Here is a 10,507-nt window from a genome sequence, read left to right as displayed (position 1 = left end):
ACAGTCCCAATCCAAGTCCTAAAGGAATTTTATGGAAACTGACAGGCTTGGCTCTAAAGTTCTTCTGGACTATGTGTTTAAAAATAGCCAAGGCGGGCTTCCCTGGTGGCGCAGTGGTTGAGAATCTGCCTGCCAATGCAGGGCACGCGGGTTCGAGCCCTGGTCTGGGAAGATCCCACGTGCCGCGGAGCGGCTGGGCCCATGAGCCACAATTACTGAGCCTGCGCGTCTGGAGCCTGTGCTCCGCAACAGGAGAGGCCTCGATAGTGAGAGGCCCGTGCACCGCGATGAGGAGTGGCCCCCGCTTGCCACGACTGGGGAAAGCCCTCACACAGAAACGAAGACCCAACACAGCCATAAATAAAAAAAAAAAAAAATAGCCAAGGCAGTTTTAGCAAAAGAACAATGAGCACACTGCAGAGCTACAGTTATTAAAGATGTGGTTTGTCACAGCTATAGTCAAGTAGACCAATGGAACCCAGTAGAGTCTTGAAACAGACCCATGTATATGTGGAAATTTCATAAAAGATAGAGATGGCATTCACTGGAGGAAAAGCAAGACTGTTCAAAAGTTGGTACAACCTGTTATTCATTTTGGGAAAATAGTTATATCTCTACCTCTCACCACATAGAAAAATAAATTCCAAAATAAATTAAAGAATGAAATAAAGACTCTATAAAAGTACCAAAATAAAATTAAAAGATGAAACAAATCCTAATCTCCAAACCCAGCATAAAACAAGAACATTCAGAAAGAGAGGAGAAATAGCAAACATCTGGGAGGAGTTGGTTACCACAGCTGTGTCCTAAAGATATATATTTAATTGTACACTTATTGACAACCAAAGGCAAACATGGAAACTGTCACTATTTTAGTTCATTTATCCATTTCCCATTTATTGAGATCCATTAAGTGTCAGGCACCGTGCTAATTCTCATTGTTTAAAGAAAAGATATGAATAAGTTAGTGCGAAGAGGAAAATTTCCCCTAGCTTTATTGTTTGAATAAGGGACAATGGGTCTTCTTCGGCAGTTATGCAAAAGATAGAGAAGTATTCTTTAAATGGTCTTGGTCCTTGTAAGAGTATATACATGTGTGTGCCCATGTGCATGTACTATACGTGTGCTGTGTGTGTACACACACACACACACGCCTGCTGGGATAGATAGGTGTCTCACTTCCCTTGTCCATCAAGGGACATTCTTAAATCCTAGGGATTTGGAAATAGCTTGAGGAGAGGGAAGGGAATAAAGAGACTTTGGAGATGTGTGAAAGAGGAGGGCAGGGCTGTAGATGTGTGTTTCTCCTTTTCCAGCTTTTCCAGACACTCATTGCCTAGCCTCACTGTTTTCCTTTTCGGCTGTGCTGCGCAGCTTGCAGGATTGCAGGATCTTAGTTCCCCGACCAGGAATCAAACCCCAGCCCGTAGCAATGAAAGAGCCGAGTCCTAACCACTGGACCACCAGGGAATTCCCCCTTCCTTTCATTTTCTTTTCCTTCTTTCTTTTTATCTCTTTTTCTTTCTTTACAATTTTCCTTCCTTTTTTTTTAGGTAATGACAATAGTTTAATTTATTGTACTTAACTAAAAAGCTCAGAAAAGAATTAAGAAGAGATCATTAATTAAAGCTGATCATTTAAAATCTCACCACTGAGGTGGATGGACCTAGAGTCTGTCATACAGAGTGAAGCAAGTCAGAAAGAGAAAAACAAATACCGTATGCTAACACCACATATATATGGAATCTTAAAAACAAAAACAAAAAAAAGGTCATGAAGAACCTAGGGGCAAGATGGGAATAAAGACACAGACCTACTAGAGAATGGACTTGAGGACACGAGGAAGGGGAAGGGTAAGCTGGGACGAAGTGAGAGAGTGGCATGGACATATATACACTACCAAATGTAAAATTGATAGCTAGTGGGAAGCAGCCGCATAGCACAGGGAGATCAGCTCGGTGCTTTGTGACCAGCTAGAAGGGTGGGATAGGGAGAGTGGGAGGGAGGGAGACGCAAGAGGGAAGAGATATGGGGATATAGGTATATGTATAACTGATTCACTTTGTTATAAAGCAGAAACTAACCATTGTATAGCAATTATACTCCAATAAAAACGTTAAAAAAATAAAATAAAATCCCACCACTTAGTGAGAACAACCATTAACGTTTTACTAAACATCCTAAAAGTTTGTGTTGCTGCACACACACACACACACACACACATACACACACACACAGATGCAGTGTATATCTATAGTGACTGCTTACTGCCAGGTGCAGGGAATCTAGCAGTGAACAAGATAGGCCTTTTATTGACAGGATACAAAATAAATAACAAAAAATTATCAGGTGGGGACAAATGTGGAGAAATCCATCAGGGGTATGTGATGAAGGGTGACTGTGGGGCAGGCTGAGATGAATTCATCAGGAAGAGGTGGCTGTTAAATCGAGATCTGAATGACAGGAAGAGGACAGCTATTTAAAGACCTCTCTCTCCTTACAAAAATGGGACCACATTATATTGTTTTCAACCTGCTATTTTCACTTTGTCGTGGTCATTTTTAATATAGATTAGTGTATCATTTTTAGTGGTCCATAATAGCCCAATGAATATTGACTTGTCTCAATTTACTTAATCTCCTACTGATGCATCCGAAGTTTTATTATTATAAACAATGTTATGATAAGTATCCTTGCGTCAGTCAGGTCTTTTCCCAATTATCTCCTCAGGGCAAATTTCTGGAAATGTGGTGGTTGGGACTAAGAGCTTCCTGCCTTCCACAGTTTGATCCATAGCCAAGTAGCTCTGCAAAAAGACTCCACTAACATATATGTCTACAACAGTGTGAGAAAATGCACATTTCCCCAGGTTTTTATCATGGTTGGGATTTTCCATTTTTATAATCTTTGTTGGTATAAGAGATGCAATATCCCACAACAGTTTTGACTTGAATTTCTTTGGTCAAGAGTGAAGTCAAGTATCTTTTTATGTGTTTATTGATTATTTACATTTTTGTGTGAAGTTCTCTTCACAGTTTTAACTAATTTTCTATGGAAAATATATTGTGTTGCAAATATGTTCTCTCATCTTGTCATTTGTTTTTCAGTCTTGTTTATGGTTGTTCTTTTTCTCTATTTCTCTAATATTCAAAAGCTTAAATGGAGTCAGATGAATCAATCTTTTTCTTTAAGCTCTCTCTATCTCTAAAAAGATGTTCTCCACTCAACCCAAGATGCAATACTACTACTACTACTACTAATAATAATACAGGTACTCTTCGAGTATTTTTATTTAATATTTGACTACTGTCACATACTAATTACTATTTTCTAATTATGCAGATAACATACTAATACATTTTTATTATAAAAAAATTAAACTCCATAGATAAGGCAAAAGTTCCCTAGACAACATCAATCCCAGTTCCTTCCCAGAAGTCACTTAAGAGTAATGTGTATCTTTCTTAAGCTTCTATTATCCATACACACACACACACAAATTATAGTTTGATTTGTTTTGCTTTTGCATAAATGATATTGTACTGTGTGTGTTGTTATGCAACTTCTAATGATACTACATGTTTTGGAGATCTTTCATGTCAGTATAATACATACAGTCCAATCCACTCTTTTAAACTGAATACTGTAGATTTAGTAATTTGAATGTATCAAAGTTTTTAAAATTTCTAACCTATTGGTGGATATTTAGGTTGATTTCAATTTATCTTTCTCTAAACAATAATACAATAAAAAATCTTTATCACATCTCTTTATATGTTTAAATATTTCTCTAGGGTCAATACTAGAAACTGGAATTCCAGAGTAGAAAAGTATGTGCGTTTAGATTTCTAATAGATACTTTCAAATTGTTCTCTCTTCTAACACTTCTATAGTTTTTTTTCTTTAAGTCTTTTTAATCAATTTGGAACTTATTTGGGGGTAAAGAATCAGGAAGTATTGACATTTTTTCTTCATATAAATGACTATCCAGTTGTTCCAAAACCATTTACTGACTAATCTATCTTTCCCCAGTGGATTTGAAATGGTGCCTTTATCATATATTAAATTCCCACGTATGCTGGAGTTTAGTTTTGGATTATCTATTCTGTTCTATTGATATGTCTATTCCTGTATCAGTGCCTTATGTTTTAGCTACCTTAGCTCTATAGTAAATTTTAATGTCTGGTAGGGCAAGCCTTCCATCATTACTCTTCTTTCTTATGCTTTTCTTGATATTCTGTGTTTTTCTGGGATAATATGTAAATTATTTTTTAAAAGGAGTAAAATGTAGAAAGGTTATAAAGAAATACGTCTTTCCCTATTTACATTGTTCAACACCCCTCCATCCTTTTAGGTTGTCACATATAAAAATGCACACAGAGAGACTAATTCTATATTTTATGGGCTTGAAGCTAAATATCAGTCACAGGACACTATGATCAAGGGGTATAAAGTAATGGGGGTGGGGGGAAAGTCGTAAAAGGGGAGTAACTACGGTGCGCAGTATCGCCAAGTAGAAAGAGACCTTGGGAGCAGCTAATTGCTAAATAAATAGAATCCAGGGGAAAAGAAACCCCCTGAAAGCCCAAACTGGATTGGGAGAATTTTAAGCCAGAAACTAAGAGGTTAAACCTGAATGCCCAGAAAAAAAAGGAAGATTGAGTGCTGGAGTAAAACGTCAGTCAGCCAGCCTGCGAGTGAAAAAGAGAGACTGCTTCTAAAAACCTCATCAGTGTATTAGACTCAGGCCAAAGGAATTTGAATCCTGAGACTGTGCCCAGCAGTTTATCTATCTTATACCCAATCTTTCATCACACTGAACTAAAACTATTTTTCTATCCCTCAATTACACACCTAACGTGTGTGGGTATAGATGACCTTCTTGTTGGTTGTCTGGCAAGGTGCTGAGAGGAAAGGTAATGGTCTTAATAAAGGTCTTTAAAGTGTTAACTCCTGCTCTCTTGAGGCTACTCATGGTAAGTGTTGTTTACGATGTATAAAGGGGTCAGGAGTAGCACTTAAAGTGGGGCACATTAAGAAGGTCAGGCCCCCAAACCCGGCTGCCAGATGTCCCTGGTCATGGTGGCATGGTCGGAGGGGCTGCTTTGGCAGCCTCTGTTGTAGAAATCTTCTGGAGATGCCCATCTGGGTGCCTGAGGCAGAGTCCCAGTGGGTAAAGGCCATGGGATGTCCCCTTGGATACTGCCAGATGCTCTGGTTGCTGGGCACCATGCCTGGCAGGCAAAGCAGTTACCATGACAACCACTACACACACACACACACACACACACACACACACACACACACGTCTGCAATTTTTGGTATTTCTCCTTTCCCATTAAGTGCCAACGTATTCCAGGGTTCCAGGGACAGGAAAACATAGCTCTCAGGACAGAATGTCCTCTGCTCCAGGAAGTGGGGGAGGGAAGGAAAGTGGAGATGTGTATATGTTATGATTGAATGAAACTTCATCAGTATAAATGCATATGTACCTGCTTCTGTGTTAAAATGTGTTGTATATCAATGTATGTATCATGCAAATGGTCAGATCGCCATTTATCTGCCCATTTGCTTTCCTGCTTCCCTCCCCTCTCTGCTGTCCCTGTGTTGGGAGAGTCACCCCTGCCCTTTGCTGAGGGGAAATGCTGAGTCATGGCTCCAGCTGGGTTTCTGTCTCCTATCCTCCATCTCCATTCTTTCCTCAGTCCATCCCTCCCTCATCCCTGCTGGACTCTCTCTAAAGCTCTGGGCCCTCTTCACCACCTCCCTCCTAGGCCTGGACTCACTTTCCCAGAGGTTCACTTCTGGGCAATAAAGAGAAGGCATTTCACTCTGTTTCTGCATTTACTCCCTTCTCACTTTGCCTTCTCAGAAGACTGTTCTGAGTCCTCCTCCTTATGACTGCCTTCTCCCTGATAAAACAGGAGTCTGACCAAGTGTGACCCAGGAGGCTAATTCTTCCATGTATTCATGCTGATCCTCCTCCAGTCCCTCACCCCCTAATCGGATTACGGCAGTGTTTCATGCCTTGGGGCATGGCAAGGAAAGTGCGATTTAATTTGACATCACGCACTGAGGCTTTTTTCTCATTCTAGCTCTCCAAGTGCCAGACCACAGGTTCTTGGAGGCGCGCGCACGCGTATGTGTGTGTGTGTGTGTCCGTGTGCGCGCGCGAGAGCAGCAGCAGAAGGGTGTTGAGTATATGCATTCAGGGGCAGAATCTAGAGGCCCCTCCCTCCAAGGGCAGGATGTTTGGGGGTCTCTGTAGGTTCTCGGGTCTCTTTCCCATCCCCATTAGGCTCTTCTAACACAGAAATCCCAATAAAATAGTCTCGCTAACTAGTTCCAAATAAGGCGGACCAGGATTGTCCTCCTCCCCATCCGCCCCGCCAGAGGTGAGAGAGTGGAAAGGTGGCCCCGCCCGCTCAGTCTGGTTACTATGACGACAGCCTCGGGGTGACCCGAGTGCTCCTCCCTCTCTCCTCCCAAACCTAGAAAGATGACGGCACCGCGCTGACTGCGCCAAATTCCAGCCAATGAGCGGCTGCTCCCGCCTTCCCTTCCGCCAGCTCTCTCCAGCTCCCCCCGGGAACTCGATTCACAAATCTGGACTGGGGATTTCCGGCTCCAGGCCGGGTGAAAGGGCGCAGGGCCGAGGCCGGGGGAGAGTCGAGGTCTGTCCTCCTAGGAGGGCAAGTAGAAGCCGGCATTCCTGGGTTCTTGGCCCAGACTCCTGTACCCTGCCACCAGAAATGGATCACACCCTACTCCCAAATTATCCGGAAAACCTAATTGAGGCCGAGTCTCCAAATCCTCCTGCCCCTGCAAGCCCTCACCCAGCCCGAGCGCGCCCGTCAGTACCACGGACAGCGAACCAGGGCCTTTTCTTGGCTGGTCTCGCCCGCTTCTCTCTCCGAATCCTCCGGAGGTCTCCGTGGAGACCAGGGTCAGAGACGCCAGCGCTCCAATGGAGCCAGGCCTCCTTGGGCCAATGAAATAGTGAATGGGGGCGCTTAGCTATGTGGTTAAGAAGGCAATGGGGACCAAAGAGGAATTTCAGACCAAAGAGGAATTTCAGGCCAAATAGCTTATTTTTCTTCTTTCAACCCCAAAGAATGGCTCCTGTCTTCCAGGCTGCCTGTGTACTAGCCTCCCTGGGGATAAAGGGCCAGGGCTGAATCTCAAACAGGGTTGGGCCTCCCAAAGCTGCCCTGGGTGGGCGTGTGACTGAAACAGCCTTGAAGCAGCCCTATGGGTGGGCGGAAGCGTATGGGGCTAAGTGTGGCATTCAGGCCCCACCTGAGAGTGGTGAAGACAGACTTAGGCCAGACTGGACTCTTGGCAGGATGAATGGCAGGGAGAGATGGAGGAGGAAGAGAAAAGCAGCAACAATAACTAGCTGGTGCTGCCTCAATGAGCCACTCTGTAAAAGGGGAACAACTTCTGACGTCCTCATTACTTATTCCCTAAATGCCCTGGGCATTAATGAGTAGGTAGGTCAGAAAAGATGAAGGCGGGGATGGGGGGTGGGGGCAGAGGCGCAGGAATTCAGCTTCACCACCAGGCCCCATTCTGTGGCTCCCTCACTTTACTCTCTGTAAAATGGAAGCCATTGGGGGGAGGGGGGAGGAAGACAGTAGCAGTGCTCAGGGACTCGACCTTCCCCACTAAACCCATGGGGGCCCTCCTGCCCTGCCTGTGACAGTTCCACTCCCGCTCCCTCCCTCCCAGGGCCCAAAAAAAGGCTGGCGCAAAAACATCTGCAGGCGCTTCCAGCGCTTTATAGTTCTCTCCCGGACAGAAGGACAGACAGACAATGCGGCCCGCATCGTCGGCCCGCATCATTGGCACCTTGGACACGGCACCAGGCCCAACCCAGTCCCTGGTACCCTCCCGGGAGAATTCTGGTCCGGCCTCAAATCAGCACCTCAGACAGCTCCCGGCCCAACCCGCCCCTCCCCCCTCCCTCCGGAAACAACCAAATAAATTAAAAGGAGTGGGGGCGGAGGGGGAAACAAAAACACCTAAGGATAAGGAAGAGGGGTGCCCCTCCCTCAGAGTAAGAAGAGTTTTCTGTCTCCTCCCACCCTTCGGCTGAGGCACCGCCGCCGCCGCCAGGGTGACCTCCTAGGTTCATTTTTTCCCCAAACCTCAGTCTCCTGAAGCTGGCATCCCCCTCCCCCCATCTCCCGGCATGCAACACGTTGGAAAAGGTAGGGAGAGGTGGTTGGGGGTGGGGTGAAGGACCATCCTGGTGGTAGTCTGGGCTCCTGGGGCTGCAGTTTCTCCCAGTACCTCAGCCGATCCAAATTAAGAACTAATATTCCCTTTGGTCTGGGGAGGAGAGTACGGGGGCTCAGTTGGGGGAAGAAATGCAAGCTAACACAGGCGGAGGGGGGAAGGCAGACAGGAGGGAAGATGGTGACACATGCCAGGAGCGAGGAAAAAGAGAAGAAGGGGAGATGGGGACACAGGTGCAGAAAGAGAAACGGGGCAATGAGAGGTAGGGGGTAAGATGGAGACGGAAATACACACCCAAGGAATGGAAAATGGAAAGGCAAGGAGGAAGTTGGGAAGGCAGAAGATGAAGGAAGGAGGGAAGGTGAAAGTACAGGAAGGAGATGAAGAAATGGACAAATCCGAGGGAGATGGACTTACAGACACACAGAGAAGGGAAGGGGGAGACCCGGGTAGAATTGGAGAGATGGGGGCGCAGACAGAAAGAGTGAGGTTGGGGGTTCCCCTCCCGCGCTCATCCCCCACCCCCACCCTGCGCCCAGCAAATCCAGACGCCGCGGCCTCTGGCATCCTGGCCTCCACCTTCCCCTGCCGGACAGGGGCGGCTCCTCCTCCGGCCACGGCGCGGAGCGGCGGTAACAGCGGCGGCGGCTTGATGGTCCCGGGGGCTCCGAGTGTGTGTCAGGGGTTGGGGCGGGGATGGGCGCGGCCCTTGGGTATCCCTAGCGGTCCAGGTTCATAGTCCAGTGCTTGGCTCCAGTCGCGCAGCTGTCCCTGGCGGCCGAGGAGGAGGAGGAGGCCGCGGGCGCTCCCCCGCTGGGAGGACCCCCGGCGCCGGCAGCGGCCTCGCCCTCGTTCTTGAGGTCTTGGAAGACCTGCGTGAAGAAGTGGGGGTCGGCGTTGAGCCGCAGCATCTGCGGACTGAGCCGCTGGATGAGGCGCAGGCAGCGTTGCCAGAAGCGCTCCTTGTCGGGCTCCACGAGGAAGGGCTTGAGCGGGTAGGAGATCTCGTTGCCCATGTAGGAGTAGGCGAGGTAGAGGCAGGTGAGGAAGGCAGCCTGCAGCTCGGCGGCCGACGCCAGCTCATCCCCGCGCAGCGACTCGCGGCACAGCAGGTACACGAACACCAGGTTGGCGGGCGTAATGAAGGCCTGGTCTTGCCAGCCCTGCAGCAGCAGCGAGCGGTCCACTCCGCGGAACCAGCCCACCAGCTCGCCTGGGCTTAGCTCCTTGAGACGGTAGCAGCGTCGGCACACGAAGTCGCCCAGGCAGCGCAGCAGCTCTCCTGTAGACGCCTGCACGATGACCCGCCGCGGCGAGCCACCAGGTACCGGCGGCGCCGCCTGCGGGGCTGGGGGCGGCGGCGGCGGCGGTTTCCCTCCGCCCGAGCCTGGAGGTGGGGCGACGGCGCTGCCCCCCGACGGCGGCTCGCAGGTGGCGGCGGCCGCAGGCACGGTGGGCACGGGCACCGCCAGGGGCTTGGCGGCGCCGCCACCGTCGGGGGGGTCCCGACCCTTGCGGAGAAGGTTCTCGCGGTTGCGTTGCTGGACCAGGGAGTCGGCGCCGGTGGACGCTGGCTTGGGCGTCACCTTCTTGCTGCCTTTCTTCTTCTTGGCAGACGCGGCCACCAGACGCTTCCAGGTGAGCGCCGAGATGAGCACGGACGGCCGCTTGAGCCGGCTCTCGCCTTTACCGCCCTTGCCTACTGGCGGCGCCCCGTATCCCCCCAGCGCCTCGTCTCCCGAGGGCGGCGCCTTCTTCTTCTCCTCGGGCAGCCCGCCGGGCCTCCGGCCCTTGGCCGAGGAGGCGGGGGAAAGAGACAGCACCGTGCCCATCCTGCAGAGCGGGGCCGGCGCCCGGGCCCCGGCGGGAACCGCGGGCGGCGCCGCTGCCCGCTGCTGCAGCCCCCGGGGACCCGGCGGTGGGGGCCCAGCCCCGGCCCGGGCGCGGGAACGGGCAGTAGAAGGTGGCTGCTCGGCTGCTCGGCGCCGGCTGCTCAGAGTCTCAGCTGCGCCAGCTGCAGCGTCAGCCCCACCCCTTGGGGCCCGTCTTCGCCGCGCCGCGCCCCGCCTCATGCAGCCAATCCTCGCCTGAGCTGCCCTTCTAACCGGCAGCTCCGCTGCCCAATAGAATCTCACATGCTAATCTCAAGTCCCGCCCATCCCCCAACTCTGTCCCTGGTCCTTCCCCTTCACTGGAAAGGGGTAAGGAGGAGGAGGTGGCTGGTTCGAGGACCTCCTCAGGGTCAGAGTCGGTGGGTGGGGTGGGC

At 49.6% G+C, this 10,507-nt stretch overlaps 1 protein-coding gene across 1 annotated transcript; it reads right to left on the bottom strand.

Annotated features, from left to right (window-relative positions):
* Nucleotides 1–7,764: 7,764 nt before the first annotated feature.
* Nucleotides 7,765–10,225, bottom strand: CDK5R2 (cyclin dependent kinase 5 regulatory subunit 2). Its single transcript, XM_057551503.1, has one exon. The coding sequence runs from the start codon at nucleotides 10,071–10,073 to the stop codon at nucleotides 8,961–8,963; it is 1,113 nt and encodes a 370-aa protein (XP_057407486.1). The 5' UTR covers nucleotides 10,074–10,225; the 3' UTR covers nucleotides 7,765–8,960.
* Nucleotides 10,226–10,507: the final 282 nt, after the last annotated feature.

The sequence above is a fragment of the Balaenoptera acutorostrata genome, chromosome 8, assembly GCF_949987535.1.
Source record: "Balaenoptera acutorostrata chromosome 8, mBalAcu1.1, whole genome shotgun sequence".
Lineage (NCBI taxonomy): Eukaryota > Metazoa > Chordata > Mammalia > Artiodactyla > Balaenopteridae > Balaenoptera > Balaenoptera acutorostrata.
Note: the sequence above shows the minus strand (reverse complement) of the source record. Positions and strands in the feature narration are given on the sequence as shown.

Excerpts from the sequence above, each read along its gene's own strand:
- CDK5R2 (XM_057551503.1), bottom strand. The coding sequence starts at position 10,073 with ATGGGCACGGTGCTGTCTCTTTCCCCCGCCTCCTCGGCCAAGGGCCGG.